Source organism: Neofelis nebulosa, chromosome 4 (assembly GCF_028018385.1).
Source record: "Neofelis nebulosa isolate mNeoNeb1 chromosome 4, mNeoNeb1.pri, whole genome shotgun sequence".
NCBI classification, from domain to species: Eukaryota; Metazoa; Chordata; class Mammalia; order Carnivora; family Felidae; genus Neofelis; species Neofelis nebulosa.
In genome coordinates, this window is record NC_080785.1 from 158,914,931 (window position 1) to 158,936,186 (window position 21,256).

Consider the following 21,256-nt stretch of genomic DNA (forward strand, 5'->3'; position numbering starts at 1 on the left):
GGGGGGGGGGGGGGGTGGGGGGGTGGGGGTGGAAAATGCTACAAATAGTAACTGATTTTTTTTGGGGGGGGTGACTTTTAGGACATATTAGCGATTATATATTTTATATCAAGTACAAATGGAAGTCATTGAAGAGTTTTAAGTAACACAATAGACTAACATTTATTAACACTTACAAGGTGCAGGAACCGTGCTAATCTCTTCTGAATGGTCTCGCTTCATCTCTGTAGAAACAGGCAGAGTGAGAAGGTTGCCATTGTTCATGCACCTGGCAGAGACAGCGGAAGGTGGCTGTGGATGCTTGTTGGGTGTATGAGTCTGCGAGGAGCGTGGTCCCTCTGATGTGCAAGTGCCCGTAAGGTGAGCAGGGGGAGACCGGGCACTGTGTACCGTGTTAGGGAAAGCCCAACCCTCCCCCACCGCCCTCAGAGAGAGAACTAGGAGGAAGACAGTTCCCAGTGAGGTGGGAGAGGGCCATGGGAATGCTGGACCAAGCCCGGGATGAAGAACATGCTAATAGAGAGTCAACCGCTATGCCTGAAGCTTCCTTCTTGGTTAGCCAGTTAGACACTTCAACTGTATTGAATCGTTTTGAGTGTCTAGACTTTCCCAGTTTCCTTACCCCTGGCTGTGCAGCTGGGGAAACTGCTCCTTCCTCTTACTTCATTTCCCAAGAATGTGCTATGTTGTTCTTCCCACTCAGACGGGGTCACCTACAGGACCTGTTTTGTGAATCTCGTCTTCCCAGGCAGATGAAGGGTGGAGGTGGCAGGGAAGTGGCACCAGGCGTGGATCCCTGGACCAGGGAGATGTTTCTAGGAGGCGTGAGGAGGTTTCTTTCTTTCCTCAGATTTGTGGGCTGAAGGTGAGGGGCAAAGTTTATTGAACTCGATGCTGAATTCTCGTAGTTTCCCCTTAAGTAACGTTTTCCATTGTAATCTTAGGGCAGTATAATTGCTAGGAATCTGGGGACTGGAATCAAAAGGGAAAATTTTCAGTCAGTTGTGTCCTCTTGGGGGTATCTCTGATGTCAGAAGAATGTGTCCCCTCCCATCGGGATCATTAAAAACCTTTTTTATTATGGAAAATCCAAACACACAGAGGTAGAAAGAAGAGTCTAATGAACTCCCATCCATGTGCTCATGTGCTCACTGAGTTCCAACAATTGTTAGCCTGTGGCCTGTCTTATTTCATCAGGAACCAGGCCACTCTACTATTTACCATGAGAGGATTATTTTCAAGCAATTCCCAGATAAAATATAACTTTGCTCATAAATATTCAAGCCACTTCAGCATGTATCTCTTAAAGAAGAGATTAAAAAGAACAAACAAATAGGGGTTTCTGGCTGGCTTAGCCGGCAGGCACTGTGATTCTTGATCTCGGGGTTGTAAGTTCGAGCCCCATGTTGGGTTTAGAGATTACTTAAAAATAAAATCTTAAAGGCAAACAAAAATCAAATAACCCTTCACTATCCAGACCTGCTTAGTTCTTGAATTTTGAATGGCAGGAACAATTGGATTTCAGGTACCAAGGTGTCCATGTAGTTATTTTGATTGTTATTCTGATCATCATTCTTATTCAGTTGTAATAAAAAAATGTGTGGAGACTAGAATAGAAGAAATACAGTTACATTTAAGACCAATTGGAATTATTACTTTAAAACATTTTTTTTACGTTTATTTATTTTTTTTGAGACAGAGAGAGACAGAGCATGAATGGGGGAGGGCCAGAGCGAGAGGGAGACACAGAATCCGAAGCAGGCCCCGGGCTCTGAGCTGTCAGTACAGAGCCTGATACAGGGCTCAAACTCACGGACTGTGAGATCATGACCTGAGCCGAAGCTTGGATGCTCAACCCACTAAGCCACCCAGGTGCCCCTAGACCAATTGGAATTTAAATAAAAATTTAACAATATACTCTTTAAATATATTTTTAAAAAGAATATAGTGAAACATTGGTTTGCGAGCCTAATTGGTTCTGGAAACATGCTTGTAATCCAAAGCACTTCTATTTCAAAGTGAATTTCAAGAACCATTGGCTCAGTTGTGATCATGTGACATTCGGCATCATGTACTACTCGTATTGCAAGACATCACTCATTTATCAAGTTAAAAATTTTAAAAAGTGTTTGCTTGTCTTGCGGAACACTCACAGAATAAGTTACTCACAATCCAAGGTTTTACTGCATTTTCAGTGTCTCAGGTTTCTAATTTTATTTGTGAATTTTAAAATTCCATATACAAGTTATCTGGAGATACAGACTTAAAAAATGCTCTAGATTTCTATGTTATAACAATCAAAATTCTCTGTATATTCTTCCAGATTTATAGATGTATATTTTGCCCATGTAAAGGTCTCTGTGTTTGACCTATTCTTCTCCTTTAAAACATTATTTTAAGTGTTCATAAGAAGTCCATAATAAGGGGTGCCTGAGTGGCTTCGTTGGTTGAGGATCTGACTCTTTTTTTAAATGTTTTATTTAGTTTTGAGGGAGAGAGAGAGACAGAGAGACAGAGAGAGAGAATGAGCAGGGAAGGGGCAAAGAGAGAGGGAGACACAGAATCCAAAGCAGGCTCCAGGCTTCGGGCTGTCAGCACAGAGCCCGACACGGGGCTCGAACTCAAGAACTGTGAGATCATGACCTGAGCCGAAGTCGGACGCTCAACCGACGGAGCCACCCAGGCGCCCCCCACTTTATTCTTTAACAAAATTTTATGGAGATATATTTAACATAAAACATGGAATAAGTTTAAAGTGTCAATGAGTTGATTACAATATGAGTTCCACTGCAGCATTAGCTAATACCTCTAACTTGTTACATGATTATCACTGCATTTTTGTGGTGAGAACATTTAAGATCTAGTCTCTTAGAACCTTTGAAGTTTATAATACAGGATTGTTGACTATAATCCCTGAACTTATTCATCTTCCGGTTGCAAGTTTGTACCCTTCAACAATATCTCCCCAGCTTCTCCACCCTCCAGCCCCTGGTAACCACCGTTCCACTCTCTGTTTCTATGAGTTCAGCTTTTTTTTTTTTTTTTTTTTTTTTTTAGATTCCAAGGAGAAATGAAATCATACAGTATTTGTCTTTTTCTGTCTAACTTATTTTATTCAGCATAATGTCCCCAAGGTCCATCCTTGTTGTGGCAGATGGTTGGATTGCTTTAGTTATCAGGGCTAAATAATATCCTACTGAACATATATACCGTATCTTCTTTTTTTTTTTTTTTTAACATTTTTTTAAAATGTTTATTTATTTTTGAGACAGAGAGAGACAGAGCATGAACGGGGGAGGGTCAGAGAGAGAGGGAGACACAGAATCCGAAACAGGCTCCAGGCTCTGAGCTGTCAGCACAGAGCCCGACGCGGGGCTCGAACTCACAGACCGCGAGATCGTGACCTGAGCCGAAGTCGGCCACTTAACCGACTGAGCCACCCAGGCGCCCCAATATACCGTATCTTCTTTATCCATTCATCCATTGACACTGGGTTGTTTCCATATCTTGGTTATTGTGAATAATGTTGCAATAAATAAGCATGAGAGTGAGGATATCTTTTTCACAACCTGTTTTCATTTCCTTTGGATATGTACCCTGAGGCAGGATTATAGGATCATATGGTAGTTCTAGTTTTAATATTTTTTAGGAACCTCTATACGGTCTTCCATAGTGCCTGAACCAATTTGTATTTCTACCAACAGTACATAAGGGTTCCCTTTTCTCACATCCTCACTAGTACTTGGTATCTCTTGTCTTTTTGGTGATGGTGATCCAAATAGGTGTGAAGTGCTATCTCATTGTGGTTTTTTGATATGCATTTCCCTGATGATTAATGATGTTGAGCATCCTTTCATGTACCTATTGGCCATTTGGATGTTTTTTTTTTTTTGGAAAAATGTCTATTCAGTTCCTGTGTGCATTTTCAAATCAGATTGTTTTCTTTCTTTTCTTTTCTTTTCTTTTCTTTTCTTTTCTTTTTTTTTCTTTTCTTTTTTTTTTTTTTTTGTTGTTGTTATTGAGTTGTATGGACCACAGCCCTGATACTCAAAGAGTGGCCATGGAACCAGGACCTATGGCATGAACAACTGGAAGCTAGATAAATGCGGAATTTCTGGGCTCATATTAGCCCTGCCCAATCAGAATCTGCATTTGGGGAAGATAACCAAATGATTCCCATACATACAAAATTCGGAGAGGTGCTCGTCTAGTGTTGTGTTTCTCAACCTTCTCACTGTTGACATTTGTGGTGGATAATTCTTTGTGATGAAGGTTGTCCTGGGAACAGTAGATGCTGTGCAGCATTCCTAGCCTCAACTGACAAGGAGGGCAATTGCACCTGCCCAGTTCTCACAACCAAACACTTCACTAGATCCTTCCAAGTATCCTGGGAGGCAAAATCCCCCCTAGATGAGAATGACCAGGCTAGAGAAAGAGGCCTGTAAACACGTTGAAGGAGTTCCAATCAAAGCCCATCCCTTTGGGTTCACAACAGTTCACAGTGTTGGGCAGACCACTCCACCCTTCTGAGCCCCATTCTGCAAATGTGGAATGAGACTCATAAGACTACTTACCTCGGCAAATGGACTTTTATAAAAAATTAAATGAGACAATTCATAGAAGGTACTAATCTCAAGGCAATGTGCATAAAAGATTCAAATATATATATTTTTAGTTAAAGATTTTCTTGTTGTGCTAAAATACATGTAACAGGATTTACCATTTTAACCATTTTTTTTCTATTCACTGTCTATATTTTTATTATTTTATTTTTAATGTTATTCCAGTATAGTTAATGTACAGCATTACATTAGATTCAGGTGTACAATACAGTGATTCAACAATTCCATGCATCCCCCAGTGCTCACCATGACAAGTGCCCTCCTCAATCCCCGTCACCTATTTCACCCCCATCTTAACCACTTATTTTTATATTTTGACATTTATTTATTTTTGAGAGACAGAGACAGAGCACAAGCGGGGGAGGAATAGAGTGAGAGGGAGACACAGGATCTGAAGCAAGCTCCAGGGTCTGAGCTGTCAGCACAGAGCCTGACGCGGGGCTTGAACCCACAGACCGTGAGATCATGACCTGAGCTGAAGTCGGACGCTTAACCGACTGAGCCACCCAGGCGCCCCCCAATCTTTACCATTTTTAAGTGCACAGCTCAGCGGTATTAAATACATTCATGTTGTTGGGCAGCCATCACCACCATCCATTCCAGAACTCTTTTCATCTTTGAAACTGAAACTCTATATGTAACTATATACCTTTTAGTTACAAAATGTATTATAAATTAAGACTCAATGACAGCTCTGAATTTCTGTCAAAGCATTGAACTCTTAACTGTTTTGGCAAGTGTCATGAAAGCCCAAGACGGTAGTCAAAGGAACACAGTTCTTACCTTGTTGAAAGAGGGAATAGTAATCCTCTGGGGGTATCAGTGCTGTGTCCCATCACAAATCAATATTTGGGAGATGCAAGGAACCTAGTAAAGAAAACCTCTTTATTCTTAGATTTGGAGAAAACTTCAACTCAGGGGGGTTACTAGGAGGTTAGATCCCTGGGAGACAGGTGAGTTCAGGGAAGAGTAATAACCAGATTCACCTGACTTGTAAGCTGGTCTCCTGGGAACAGGGAAACTACAGGGAAAAAATTCCTATCTGTGCAGAGCAATGTCCCATTGGGGATGATGGCCTCAGGGATGGGAGTAAAAAATCTCTCTTCTGCTGTTGTCCCTCAGCATGTGCAACCTTGGGCTGAATGGACACGGTTATTTCTATTGGAGTCCTAAGTGTGGCTAAGAGACTCCTGCTGTATTGTTTGAGAGCAGAGCTTCAGTCTCCACCATCAACTATTGAGGGAGGAATTTGGACTTTCCCACAGAGACCTTGCTCCCAGAGATCCCCATGAAGGTGAGTCCAAAAACCCAGTAGGTACTGCAGGAAAGGGCCAGAGAGAATAGAAGGATGAGAACATTTACCTGAAGCTACTTGAGAGCCAACGCAACCTAACCCAGCACTGGGACATCACTGTGGTTGTTGGTTTGCTTGATTCACTAATTAATGTATTTATTTATGATCCAAAAAAGAAAGGAAACGTTGAAATCAGCAATGTGGGGAGATGGTTGAGAATTAACTAGTGGCAATGGAAGAGTGGTAATGGGTGGAATAAGATGGTCCCAGTAGAAGTGGAACACAAGTCCAAGAATCTTTGCATTTAAGGGGAACAGAGAAATAGGGCATTAGCACGAGGGATATGCAGTAAGCCAGGGAAAATTTGAGTATGTTTCCATATTGATGAGAAAGATCCAGACCAATGGATCATGAGACATACATTTCATGGTGTCCTTTTTCATGTTGCATATTCTAATCAATTGAAAAAAAATTTAAGGGGCGCCTGGGTGGCTCAGTCAGTTAAGCGTTTGACTTCAGCTCAGGTTATGATCTCATGGTTTGTGGGTTCGAGCCCCATGTCAGGCTCTGTGCTGACAGCTCGGAGCCTGGAGCCTGCTTTGGATTCTGTGCCTCCCTCTTTCTCCACCCCTCCTTTGCTCACGCTCTGTCTCTCCCACTCTCTCAAAATAAATAAGCATTAAAAAAAAATTAATAGGTGAAAAAGGAAATACTAAAAAAAAAGCTTTACACTGCAATTACTTCCTTACTGGTGAGGATGAGTATATTTGTGGGTTTTGTAAACATTGGATTTCTCTATTGAAAATTGTCTGGGCCAGGGGTGCCTGGGTGGCTCAGTCGGTTGAGCATCCGACTTTGGCCCGGGTCATGATCTCACGGTTTGAGTTTGAGCCCCGTGTGGGACTCTGTGCTGGAGGCTTGGAGCCTGGAGCCTTCTTTGGACTCTGTGTCTCCCCGTCTCTCTGCTCCTCTCCTGTTCACGCTCTGTCTGTCTCTCTCTCAAAAATAAACATAAAAAAAAAAAAACAAAGAAAATTGTCTGAGCCAGTTCTGTGCTTTTGTTTGGTGGGTTTGGAGTGTTTATATTCCTGTTTTTGACTGCATTTTTTCAAATATAAGAATTGGAGTTTTCCCACCAACTTCATGGTTTGATGTTCGGTTCTTTATGTATATCTTCTTCCCACCTCTTACTTTTTTAAGTGTAGAGAGTTCTTCTGCATCGTTTGAATTAATAAGTCACTTTTTATACATATTTCCAACCAGTCTGCACATTTCTGTTATTCCTTATTGTACCTTTTGGCCTTTTGTAATTAGATCTATTTCTCAAAGTCACATCACCTTCAACCATGGTTTGGAAGGCATTCTTCTTTGTCATTTGACGAAAGTTCCTCTTTTCTTCTTTCACAAATATGAATTAATATATATATCTGTATATAAGATAAAATCATAACTTTAAATAATGCTTCATACCCACTGTTAAAAAAGGCTTTTTGTTGTATTTGTTATATTCTTTTATTTCCAGGTTTTTGTTATTTATTTATTTATTTATTTATTTATTTATTTTGAGAGGGGGAGGGGCAGAGAGAGAGGGAGAAAGAGAGAGAGAGAGAGAGAGAGGGAGAATCCCAAGCAGGCTCTGCGCTGTCAGCATGGAACCTGACTTGGGGCTCAAACTCACAAACCATGAGATCACGACCTGAGCTGAGATGAAGAGTTGTATGTTTAACTGACTGAGCCACCCAGGTGCCCTCCCCCAAGTTTTTATGTTGTTTAAAAGTAATCTCTATGCCCAATGTGGGGCTCGAACTCCTAAGCCCAAGATCAAGAGTTTCATGCTCTACTGACTGAGCCAGCCAGGTGCCCTTATTTCCAAGTATTTAGCACTTTAATCTTGAATTACTGATCCACAAGATGTCACTACATTAATATTATTTTATACCTCTCTATAGTTTTAGACTGTCAGGGTGTTTCATACAGTTGTGTGAAGGAGGTCCATGGCTAACCTATTATCACCCTCCCTGCTAGGCTTTGTTCCGTAAGCTCTCAGTTTCTTTTGAAACTTAAACTTCTATATTATGCACACACAAATATTCACACACTTTTATACAAATTCATGAACAGAATCTTACGCACATTGTAAATGGCCTTTAGGGTCTGGTGCTGTCTTTTTTTAAATAGCTTGTCTACTTTAAATAGCTTGTCTCCCTCAACTTTACAGACTTGCCTCCATCAGCTAGTATAATGCTAATTAATTATTTCAGGGATTGCCTAATATTTCAGGGTGTGTCTGTGTCATTCATGCTTTTCAGGACTTTTCATATTCTTTTTCATTAAATTGCTATTATATAAATTTTACAAAAATATTTTGAGTTTGAGTTAAAATGCTGGTTCTCCACTGGGGGAAATTCTGTCCTCCAGGGGACATTGAGCAATGTCCAGAGACATTTTAGGCTGTCAGACTGGGGAGGTGTCACTAGAGACCAGAGATGCTGTAGACATCCTACAATGCCCAGGACAAAGTCCACCAGAGAATGATCTGGGCCAGAATGTCAACAGTGCTGAGATCGAGAAATCCTGAGTTAAATAACACATATCTATATTTTTAATACTTAGAGCTGTCTTCAGATAATTTATCTCAAATGTTATAGCACGTCACATTTCCGCTATGAAAATTAAAGAGTACCGTGTTGCTACCTGTTTAACAGTTCCAATCCCAACTGGTGTGGCAGCTCTTTAATTTTTTGACAGGAAGATTTAATTTTTTTGACAGGAAGATGGATGTGGAAGAGATTTCTTGTTTTTGTCGTAAACTATCAGTGAGTTTGAACAAAATTCATATACTTGGTCGCCATTTTGATTTGCCCATTGTAATTATATGCCCACATATTATACTCTCATTTGCTACAGCTGTCAGCATTTCAAATGATTTTTACAGTTTATTTTACTCTGTTGAATTATATGGAGATAATTTGGCCATAAAAGTATTTTAAATTCTCTTAGTTAATGTATAACTTCTTCCTTCTCAGTTTCTTACCTTAATTAAGACAGTTTTGTGGTAGATTTTTTTTTTTTTTTTAGTTCTTTATATTTTGGGAATTTTTTTTGGTAGTTTAAAGGATGTTGGGTGATTTTTTGTATTTTTTAAAATTTATTTTTAAATTTCAGTATAATTTGCATGCATTGTTATATTAGTTTCAGGTGTACAATATAGTGCTTCAACAATTGTATACATTACTCAGTGCTCATCATGATGAATGTACTCTTAATCCCCTTCCCCTATTTTACCCATCCTCCCATCCACCTCCCCTCTGGAAACCATCACTTTGTTCTCTATAGTTAAGAATCTGTTTTTCCTTTGTTCATTTGTTTTGTTTGTTAAATTCCATTGATGAGTAAAATCATATGGTATTTGTCTTTCTCTGACTGACTTATTTCACTTAACATTATACTCTCTAGGTCCATGCATGGTGTAACCAACGGCAAGATCTCATTTGTACCTCTTAATACCCTTTATCTACCCCCGCTCCCACCCCACCTACCCTCTGGCAAGTACCAGTTTGTTTTCTGTATTTAAGTATCTGTCTGTCTGTTCTTGTTTTTACATTATACCTATAAGTGAGATCATATGGTGTTTGTCTTTGTCTAACTTATTTCACTTAGTGTAGCATCCTCTAGATTCACTTATGTTGTTGCATATGGAAAGGTCTCATTCTTTTTATGGCTGAGTAATATTCCATTATATATACCTATGTATATATATATATATACATATATATATACACACACACACACACACATATATATACACAATATATATATCACCAATATATACTTTATCTATTTAGATATATACCAATATATATACACAAATATATACCAATATATACTTCATTTTATTTTATTTTATTTATTTATTTTTCAACGTTTTTTATTTATTTTTGGGACAGAGAGAGACAGAGCATGAACGGGGGAGGGGCAGAGAGAGAGGGAGACACAGAATCGGAAACAGGCTCCAGGCTCCGAGCCATCAGCCCAGAGCCCGACGCGGGGCTTGAACTCACGGACCGCGAGATCGTGACCTGGCTGAAGTCGGACGCTTAACTGACTGCGCCACCCAGGCGCCCCTATACTTCATCTTAGATATATACCAATATATATATTAATAGATACAAACACACACACACACACACACACACATATATATATACACACTAATATATACTTTATCTACTTAGATATATACCAATATATATTTTATCTACTTAGCTATATACTAATCTACGTTAGCCATTCATGTATCAGTGGACACACGAGTTGCTTTCATATCTTGGCTATTATAAAAAATGCTGCAGTAAACATGGGGTGCACATATATTTTCAAATTAGTGTTTTTGTTTTCTTTGGGTAAATACTCAGTAATGGAATTACTTGATCATGTAGTATTTCTATTTTTAATTTTTTGAGGAGCCTCCATACCGTTTACCACAGTGGCCGTACCAGTTTGCATTCCCACCAATGTGGATGAGTGATCCCTCTTCTCCACATCCTCACCAACATTTGTGTCTTGTCTCATTATACTAGCCATTCTGACTGCTGTGAGGTGATAGTCTTCTTCTTTTGGATGTCACATAAAGGGAATTGTTTTATTTCCTTTTCAGATCTTCATTCTTCATATGTAAAAATGCAACTGATTTTTTCCGGGTTGGCTTTGTATCCAGTTACTTGGCTGAATTAATTTATTGGTGATACAATTTTTTTGGTGGCATCTTCAGGATTTTCTACATATACGATCACATCATCTACATACATAAATTTATTTCTTACTTTACAGTTTGGATACCTCTTCTTTCTTTAATTACTCTGGCTAGAACTTCCAGTGTTATGTTGAGTAGAAGTTGTGAAAGCGGACATCCTTTCCTTGTTTCAGATGGTACAGGAAAATGTTCACTGCATCACCTTTGAGTATCATGTTTGCTGTGGGCTTTTCATAAATGGCTTTATGTTGAGATAGTTTCCTTTTTTTCCTAGATATTAATATTCTTGTCATGTTCCATCCACAAATATAAAAATTAATGTCTTGAGTGCAGAATATAAACAATAATGTATCAGCCAGATTAGCAATGCATGATCGTGTCATGCTTTTTTCCTCTTATTTTGATAGTCACATCGACTACATGGAACTAGGCAATGATACACGAAATTCAGAATTTCTTCTTCTGGGATTTTCAGAGGAACCAGAATTGCAACCCTTCCTCTTTGGGCTGTTTCTGTCCATGTACTTGGTCACCATACTTGGGAATCTGCTCATCATCTTGGCTGTAAACTCTGACTCCCACCTCCACACGCCCATGTACTTTTTTCTCACCAACCTGTCTTTTGTAGACATTTGTGTCACCTCCACCACCGTCCCGAAGATGCTGGTGAATATACACACACAGAGAAAAATAATAACTTACGAAAGCTGCATCATGCAGATGTACTTTTTCATACTCTTTGTAGGTTTAGACAACTTCCTCTTGACTGTGATGGCCTATGACCGCTTTGTGGCCATCTGTCACCCCCTGCACTACACGGTCATCATGAACTCCTGGCTCTGTGGACTGCTGATTCTGGTGTCCTGGATCATGAACATCCTGCATTCCTTGTTACAAACCTTAATGGTGTTACAGCTGTCCTTCTGTACACACTTGTATATCCCCCACTTTTTCTGTGAACTCAATCAGATGATCCAACTTGCCTGTTCTGACACCTTTCTTAATAACTTGGCGATATACCTTGCAGCTGTGCTGTTGGGTGGTGCTCCCCTGGCTGGGATCCTGTACTCTTATTCTAAGATAGTTTCCTCCATACGTGGGATCTCATCAGCTCTGGGCAAGTATAAGGCATTTTCCACCTGTACATCTCACCTCTCGGTTGTCTCCTTATTTTATTGTACTGGCCTGGGAGTGTACCTCAGCTCTGCTGCTACCCAGGGCTCCCACTCAAGTGCCACAGCCTCGGTGATGTACACGGTGGTCACGCCCATGCTGAACCCCTTCATCTACAGCCTGAGGAACAGAGACATAAAGGAGGCTCTAAATTTATTTTTCAGAGGGAAGTCATAAAAGGGCCATTTTCCCAGAAGTACCTGTGATTGCTGGCTCAATGCTTAACATCCAGAGATTGTGATTCTTTAATTGGATCATGAAAGAAGAACTTAATCCCTCTATTTATATCCTGGAATTTCAATTTTTCTGAAGTTCAACTGCTTTATTGAATTTAAATAAGTCCTTTTGTTTAACATTCTGCTCCTTCTGATAGCTAACAATTTTTCCTTTCTGTTTTTCTTAATTTCCTAATTTAGTCCCAGCCTTGAATCAGGAGAAATTTGGAGATTCCCATTTGCCTCATATAGTGACGAACTGTACTAGTTTTATGGAATAAACTACATTTGGCAACTGAGGCCCTTTATATAATTTTATTGTAGAGAAATTCTGAGACCACAGTTTTTTCACTCTGCGTCTGCCATTCCTTTCTACCTTACTGCCTTAAATGCTCCTCCTGATAATGTAGACTTTAACATACTAGTTTGTTTTGTAACTAGTTTGTTTTGTCATGAGGTTGTATGATCCTCCTTAGGATCCTGTTCTCTCTCTTATCAGCTCAGCATCCACAGTACCCCTGATATAGAATAGTAAGGCAAAAATTGCTTATGAAAAACATGTTCCACATGTAATCTATAAAGAGATAAATTTGAATAAACCGAGTGACTTGACTTGGGTTTAGTGTCAGAGAAGACCTGAAATATGATAAAGTAAAATTTTTTTTTTTAATTTTTTTTTTCAACATTTTTTATTTATTTTTGGGACAGAGAGAGACAGAGCATGAACGGGGGAGGGGCAGAGAGAGAGGGAGACACAGAATCGGAAACAGGCTCCAGGCTCCGAGCCATCAGCCCAGAGCCCGACGCGGGGCTCGAACTCACGGACCGCGAGATCGTGACCTGGCTGAAGTCGGACGCTTAACCGACTGCGCCACCCAGGCGCCCCGATAAAGTAAAATTTTGAGTCATGTCATATTTCGTGGTGGAAAATATGTTTTCGATGATGTACATCTACTCATTGAAGTGTGGGATATTTGGTGTCCATATTTAAAGTGTTTTATTCACTGGAGTGAAGATTTTAGTGGCAGATTTTGTATTATTTAATTGGATGATAATATTATTTCTTCCATTGCCCTCACCTTAATATCTCATCTTTAAAAATTCTGTCATAAAATTATAGTGTGAGTGAGTGAACAATATGTCCATTTACACTGTCATTAATTTATTTACCTTTTTTATGCTCTAAACTCTCTTCAATCCTCATGATCAAAGGATTACTCAGACAAGAACTTGAATTCCTGCCCAGTAATGCTCTGGGAATTGAGATTTGTGACAGAAAGTCCCACAAGTTATCCCTGCAAAAACAGACAGGTCTTTTCCAATCTCTACCAGTTACCTGGAAAAGAACTTGAGTGGTGGTCACTTTTTAGTACCCTTATCTGAAATAAATGCGAATAACCAGGTCATTATGAATGCTTCCTTTGAATATCAGAACAAATGTCAAACATAAGAAGCAGCAGGTTATTAATATTCTCAGCTCTGTTTACTTTGATTATTGTATCAATAAGCTATTGCTGCATAACAAGCTATGACAAACCTATATGATTCAAGATAACGCTTTAAAATTTTTTTAAACTTATATGTTAGTTAATAGGTTGTGCACTCTTGGTTTCAGAAGTAGAATTCAGTGATTTATCACTTATGTACAACACCCAATACTCATCACAAATGCTCTCCTTAACCCATCACCCATCTACCCCATCCCCCCCACCCCCCGCCCCCTTCCTTCATCAACCCTCTGTTCTCTATCATAAGAGTCTCGCGTGGTTTGTTTCCTTTATTCTCTCCCCCCCCCCGCCCCCGCATTATGTTCATCTGTTTTTTTTTCTTAAATTCCACATATGAGTGAAATCAAATGATATTTCTCTTTCTCTGATTTATTTCGGTTAGCATACTACATTCTAGCTCCATCCATCACATGGGAGTCTGTGTTGGGGACGTCTTTTGGTCTCTGTTGGTCTCCTCATGAGGTGGTGGTCAGCTGTGGGTCAGCTGGAGGAGCTCTGTTAATCTTGGCTGCATTCCCACATCTGGGAGCTTGCTGGTGATAGGCTAGGCTAGGTTGACCATCCTTAGAGCAACAGGGCTCTGCTCCACGTGATTTCTCTTCTTACAGCAGGCTAGCTTGGACTTGTTTCCATGGCAGAGACAGGGTTCCAAGAGTGCAGCAGAAACACACCAAGGACCCTTGAGGCACATTGTCATTTTCACCATACACTCTTAGCCAAGGCGAATAAAATACTGAATTCAGTCCAGATTCGAAAGTGGAGAAATCGGCTCCACCTCTCAATGGGAGGAGCTTCGCAGTCACATTGCAAAGTACATGGATACAGAGATAAGTGGTGAATTGGGGCCGTCTCTGCAAAAGGTCTGCTACATGTGTAATTTTCAGTTCAGTAAAGTTTTATTGGTACAGGACATAAAATCAACATACAGAACAATATAGTTCAGTATAACATAGTGATTCAACAATTCTATACATAACTTGGTGCTCATCTCAGTGAGGGCGCTCTTAAGGGTTGAGTCTGCAGGATTTTCTATATTCAATTCGTTATCATATGTAAATAAAGACAATTTTACGTTATTTAGATAATCTCATTTGATCATGAAATATAATCCCTTCACTGTGCTGTTTGATTCAGCTTGCTAATATTTTTTGAAAAATTTTGTGTCTGTGTTCATCAGGGATATCGGTCTATAGTTTTCTTTACTTTTTTTTTTTTTTTTGTACTGACCTTTTTAGGATTTGGTGTCAGGGTAATGCTGACTTTGGAAAATAAGGTTGAGAATGTGCCCTCCTCTCTAAGTTTCTGGAAGGGTTTGAGAAGAATAGTAATTCATTCTTGTTTACATAATTAGTAGGACTCACCTATGAAGCTCTCTGGTCCTGGGCTTTTCTTTGCTGGGAGATTTTTGATGACAGATTTAATATCCTTACTCATTTTTGATCTGTTCATATTTCCCATTTCCTTCTGATTTAGTGGTGGTAGTGTGTATTTTTCTAGGGATTTATCTATTTCTTCTAGGTTGTCCAATTTGTCGGAGTGAGATTGTTCATTGTGGTCTCCTATGATTCTTCCATATTCTATGGTATTGATTATAAGGCTTCACCTTTTGCTGCTGATTTTATTTATTTGAGTCTTCTCCATGTCCATTTTTTTTTTCTGGTCTAACTAAAGGCATGTGAATTTTGCTTAGATTTTCAAAAAATTGGTTCTTCACTTTGTTAGTCGTTTCTATTGGTTTTCTGGTCTATATATTATTTGTGTATGCTCAGATATTTGTTATTTCTCTTCCTCTGCTGCTTTGGAATTAGTTGGTGCTTTTTTTTTCTAGGTCTTTGAATCATAAAGTTAGGTTATTTACTTAAGATCTTTTTATTTGTCTTAATGTAGGCATTTATTGTTATAAACTGCTCTCTTAGAGCTGCTTTTGCAACATCCCATAAGTTTTGATATGCTGTATTTCCATTTCCATTTGGTTCAAAATTTTTAAATTTCTTTTTTGATTTCTTCTTTCATCCACCAACCATACATGAGTGTGTGGTTTAATTCCCACACATTTGCGAACATCTCATATATCTGTACTCTTGCACTCACTGCAGCATTATTCACAATAACCAAGACATGGAAACAGCATGGCATCCATCGACAGATGAATTAATAATGATGGCATATCTATACAATGGAATTCAGCAATAAAAAAGGAAGGCATCCTTTCCTTTGTCCAAATGTGGACGGAACCCAAGGTAATTATGCTGACCGAAATAGAAAAAGACAAATACTGTATAATCTCACTTATATATGAAATATAAAAGTTTGAACCATAGAATCAGATAGTAGGTTCATGTTCGCCAGTGGCTGGCATTGGGGGAAAGGAGAAGATGCTAATGAAAGCCTATCACCCCTCAGATATAAGGTAAATAAGTTTTGGGGACTTAATGTACAATATGGTCATTATGCTTAACTCTATTATGTTGTATACTTGAATGTTGCTAACAGAGTACATAGTAAATGTTCTTACAACAAAAGGAAATGGCCACCATGTGAAGTGATGGATGCATTCACTAAGCTATCGTGATGATCACTTCACAACAGATATGTATATGAAATCACCAGGTTGTATGCTGAAACTTCCGCAATTTTATATGTCAATTAAATTTCAATAAAGCTGGAAAGTGAAGAAAAAATATTCCTATGTCTCTGTCTTCCATTTGCATTTAACAATGTCACCGCCACCCAGCAGAATCCTCCCCATGGAAAAAAAAAACAGTATCAGAATGAAAACCTTTGTGAGTATGTCAATGGGAAGGTCAATCAATAGGAAAACAGTATCAACAGAAGGGTGCCATGAAGATCGCATCAGTGATACAGCAGTTCTTAGCTCCATTAATCATGAGTTTGATATGAGGTCCCTGGTCTCTCTGAGGCATCTGGAAAGAAAACCTTTAATTTCTTTGATCTTTTCTTAGACTAGGAATGGCGATCTAAAGGCAAGGGGTTATATCTGGAGGAAAGCCTGACCCCCAGGAATAGAATTTCCATAACTGCTCATTATGCCCCTAATTCATTCTCACTGTCTTCTCTGAGATAATTGCATTGATGAATGTGGAAGTGGAAATTAAACTTTGTTTTTAGTGTTTATTTATTTGGAGATAGAGACAGAGAGAGTATGAATGGGGGAGGAGCAGAGAGAGAGAGAGAGAGAAAGAGAGAGTGAGGGAGAGAGAGAAAGAGAGAGAATCCTAGGCAGGCTCTGTACAATCAGTGCAGAGGTGGGACTTGAACTCACAAACCACGAGATCATGACCTGAGCTGAAGTAGATGCTTAACCAACTGAGCCACCCAGCTGTCCTGGAAATGAAACCTTTTGAATTGAAATTTACAGCAGTTGTAGACTGCTGCAATGGCCCCAAATGCCGGTCTTTCTCTGTAGCCATGTCTCCGGCCATGTGTGCAGCACCTACCATCAGGAGGTGGAGACTACTCTTCCATCTTAGAATTGGGATGGGTTAGGATTTTTTATTTAGTGTGGGCAGCAGAACCTGATAGAAATGACAGGGGACCTCAGAGGTCTTTGTGCATTTCTGCTGCTCTCTTTTGGAACTCTGCCTCCAAAAAGTGAATAAAACAAGGTGGGCTACCAGAAGTGTGGACATGTGGAGCAGAGCCAAGTTGTCCAAGCCAAGGCCACCCTGGACCAGCCACAGGTAGCTAGCTTAGCTCCAATTATATTAGAATGCCCTGGCGAGATCAACAGAGCCTCCCCAGCTGACACACAGCTGACTCAAGTCCCTTGAGGACATCAACAGAGATTAGAACAACTCATCACCATACAATTCCAGTTGATACTAAAGACATTCTTTTTTTTTTTTTTTTTTTTTTTTTCAGGAATGTACAAATGTCTTTTTATTCAAAAATACAAAATAAATTATCTGTAGGCATGAACAATGACAGCAGTAAACCATTATATGTTGTCAACTGAAACCAGTAACTGATGGTTATAGTGATTTTCTTAAACATCAGCCAGCCTTTTCTTCAGTCATTTCCTTCAACTGACTTCTCTGAAGTTATTCTTGAGGAGCACTGCCTTGAGCTTCCTCTCACAGTTCATTAACAATGGTAAAGCGCTATTCTAGGAATTAGAACATGCCACCTCCCATTCCTCCCATTCCGCCCATTCCAGGGTCCTTCTCTTCCTTAGGAATTTCGGTGACTACAACTTCTGCTGTAGTTAACAGAGAGGCCACTCCAGCAGCATCCAATAAAGCAGTTCTTACAACCTTAGTTGGATCAATGATTCCCTTTTCTACCATATTCACAAAATCTCCAAGCATAGCATCATAACCAACTTCTGAGGAACTCTGCATAATTTTCTCAACTATCAATGATCCTTCAACACCTGCATTCTTAGCAATGGTCATTGCAGGAATTTTGAGTGTTCTCTTAATGATTTCTATACCAATTTTTTGATCTTCATTAGCTGGAGTTATTGAATCCAAGGCTGGAATGCACCGAAGCAGGGCACAACCCCCTCCCAGAACAATGCCTTCTTCAACAGCAGCTCGGGTAGCATTGAGGGCATCTGTAACTCTGTCTTTTTTTTCATTCACTTCAACATCACTTGTGCCACCAACCTTCAGCACAGCTACTCCATCTGAGAGTTTTGCCAGACGTTCATTCAGTTTTTCCTTTTCATACTCACTAGTTGTGATATCTAACTGTTCAATGATTTCTTGGATACGTTTTTCAATTTGAGCCTTGTCACCTTTTCCTTTTAAGAGCATGGCATCATCTTTGGTCACAATGACTTCTCCAACTTTTCCTAAGTCATGAGGCTGAACATCTTCAAGATTTAGAGTCAACCCTTCTTCTCCGAACACTGCACCACCAGTAGCAATAGCCATATCTTTAAGCTGGTTCTTTCTATTGTCACCAAAACCTGGAGCTTTGACGGCTACAACCTGAAGACCAACTTTCAGCCTATTCAGAACAAGTGTACTCAGAGCTTCTCCATCAACATCTTCAGCAATTATGACCAAGGGCTTACGGTGAGCATTGGCAATTTCAAGAGCAGGTACAATGGACTGGACACTAGAAATTTTCTTTTCACTCAACAGAACATAGGCATCTTGGAATTCACATTTCTGCCCTTTTGATGTATTAATAAAGTATGGAGAAATATAACCTCGATCAAATTTCATGCCTTCAATAATTTCTAATTCATCATTTAGTGTTTTTCCATCCTTTACTGTGATGACACCTTTCCTTCCAACCTTTTTCATTGCATCAGAAATGATGTTGCCAATTTCTTTATCTCCATTTGCAGAAATGGTAGCAACCTGAGCAATTTCTTCAGGGGTTGTCACAGGTTTAGACTGCTTCTTAAGTTCAGCAATTACAGCATCAACAGCTAACATCACACCTCTCCTGATTTCCACTGGATTAGCACCTTTGCTAATCTTCTCGAAGCCTTCCTTGGCAATAGAGCGTGCCAGGACAGTAGCAGTAGTGGTGCCATCTCCAGCCTCTTCGTTCGTGTTATTGGCAACGTCTTGAACAAGTTTAGCGCCAATATTTTTATATTTATCTTTTAAATCAATTGACTTTGCAACAGTCACACCGTCTTTTGTTACTTTGGGACTGCCCCAACTCTGTTCAATAATCACTGTTCTTCCCTTTGGCCCCATAGTAACAGCTACAGCATCAGCTAAAAGGTCTACACCTTGAAGCATTAAGGCTCGGGCATCTGCACCAAATTTTACATCTTTGGCATAGGCCCGAGTAAGATGAGGAGCCAGTGCCCTGGACACTGGCCTAATTTGGCGAAGTACTGCGGGTAATCGAAGCATTTCTGCGGGGCAGCGGCAGGGCGTGCGGACGATGAGGCAGGCCGTCGGAGGCGAGTGAGGGCGATACTAAAGACATTCTACCAAGCCATTTGCTCTCAAGATGGTTTGCTACACAGCAACATTCATGATCATTCTGTTATTCAAATTCATTTTGGATGACTATTAGAAAAAATCTTCTCCACTGAGGATTCTATTCAGGTAACCAGTAGAGGTTGGAAGGACATGCATTTTTGTGGAGAAAATATGGTGACTTGGAATCACATAACTGGGCAGGAATTCAAGCTCTCTCGTGTCCTGCAGAGGCATCTTTATTTTAGCCCCATGAGACTCATTTTCAACATTGACCTCCAGACCCGGAAGAGTAGAAATTGGTTTCTTTTGAACCCTTAGTGTGGTAATTGGTAATAGAAAAGTGACAAAAACATTTATCCCGTACAACTGTCTTTGAAAAAATGGAATTTACATCTTTCAACTCCTTCACTTAGTTTCCTTGAGTAAAAGGGCATTTTGTGTTGAAAGCCAACTTGAGTAGAAGAAACAAAACCTAAAGTCAGTCTGGAGATATTCAGCCCTATTAGCTGCTACAGAGAATTTCTCCTTGCATAAATGTAAATGTGTTTCTGTCTTTGACGCTTCTGGGATTAGGATACGAAAAGAGATTCATTGTTAAAGACCACCTGTTCTACTCTAATTTTTTTTTTGTCTACATCTCCACATTCCTAGAATTTCATGTTAATGCAAACCTTCATTCTCTTCCTTTCTTTACCCTCCAAGTTCTCTCAAGCTTTCTTTCAACACAACAGGTAGGTTATAATGAGTTATAATGAGAGTTATGGGTCTTACACATGTACATATGTGTATGTGAGTGATTGAAAGAAAAACGTACATACATACACATACATTTGTATACACACAACCCTTATTCTTGAACACTCTTTGGACACAACAAAGTATTTCTACACATGTCATCTTTCCTCACCACATCCTTTGACGATATGTTCATTATTCCACATTGCCTTCAGAAGAAAATGAAGGCTAGGGGCATTACGTCCTAACGATTACCAAACAAAGCAGTTCAAACTTACTGTGCACCTTCCTGAGTTCCATATACACGGCACCATGCAGAAGGTATCCCTGATTTTTCAACAATTCTTTCAATTTCGAAAATTGTACACTTTAAATATATATAGTTAACGCCCGTGCTAATGTTCCAAAAAACCCAATTGGAATTTAAACATCTAGTGGTGTGTGACTCAGGGCCTAATTGGTGTACAGTTAACACCTAATGGGGCGGGAGATCGCACGCTACCAACTGTGAAAAAACAAAAGTTGACATGTGAATATTGAAATAGTAGGATTAAAATAAGACAATTCACGTTTGATAGTGTCATTTTTTTTGTAGATCAGAATATTAGCATATATATATATATGTATATATACATATATATATACGTATATATATATATGGAGTAAAATGACATAAAGTGGTTCAAGACAGAAAAGCACGACAGCCACTCACATCATGGATGAACCTTAGAAAATCAATGCAGAGACTTGCACCTGACGATAGACTCATGAGGAGCCCAGCAGAGATCAGAACAACCCCCTACTCTACAATCCTGTTCGATAATAAAGGCATTATATTAAGCGACTTTTTTTTTTAAAAGATGCTTTGTATGCAGCAATAGCTAACTGATATAATAATCAAATCAGGCGGAACTGAGGGCATTTGTCATAATCGGATTCTTTTCATTCTAGGCATTTGTTCTGATAGTTGAAGTGAGCGTTATGGTTATTCTGTCCTTTAAGGTTATTTCGTGTAACTGATTAAAAAAAATGAATCAATTG

The 21,256-nt window shown here is 39.4% G+C and overlaps 2 protein-coding genes across 2 annotated transcripts; one reads left to right on the top strand and one right to left on the bottom strand.

Annotated features, from left to right (window-relative positions):
- The first annotated feature begins 11,074 nt into the window (after positions 1 to 11,074).
- Positions 11,075 to 12,019, top strand: LOC131510483 (olfactory receptor-like protein OLF4). The gene has a single exon (XM_058727673.1). The coding sequence runs from the start codon at positions 11,090 to 11,092 to the stop codon at positions 12,017 to 12,019; it is 930 nt and encodes a 309-aa protein (XP_058583656.1). The 5' UTR covers positions 11,075 to 11,089.
- A 5,456-nt stretch (positions 12,020 to 17,475) lies between these two features.
- LOC131510478 (60 kDa heat shock protein, mitochondrial-like) lies at positions 17,476 to 19,467 on the bottom strand. The gene has a single exon (XM_058727669.1). The coding sequence runs from the start codon at positions 19,406 to 19,408 to the stop codon at positions 17,699 to 17,701; it is 1,710 nt and encodes a 569-aa protein (XP_058583652.1). The 5' UTR covers positions 19,409 to 19,467; the 3' UTR covers positions 17,476 to 17,698.
- Positions 19,468 to 21,256: the final 1,789 nt, after the last annotated feature.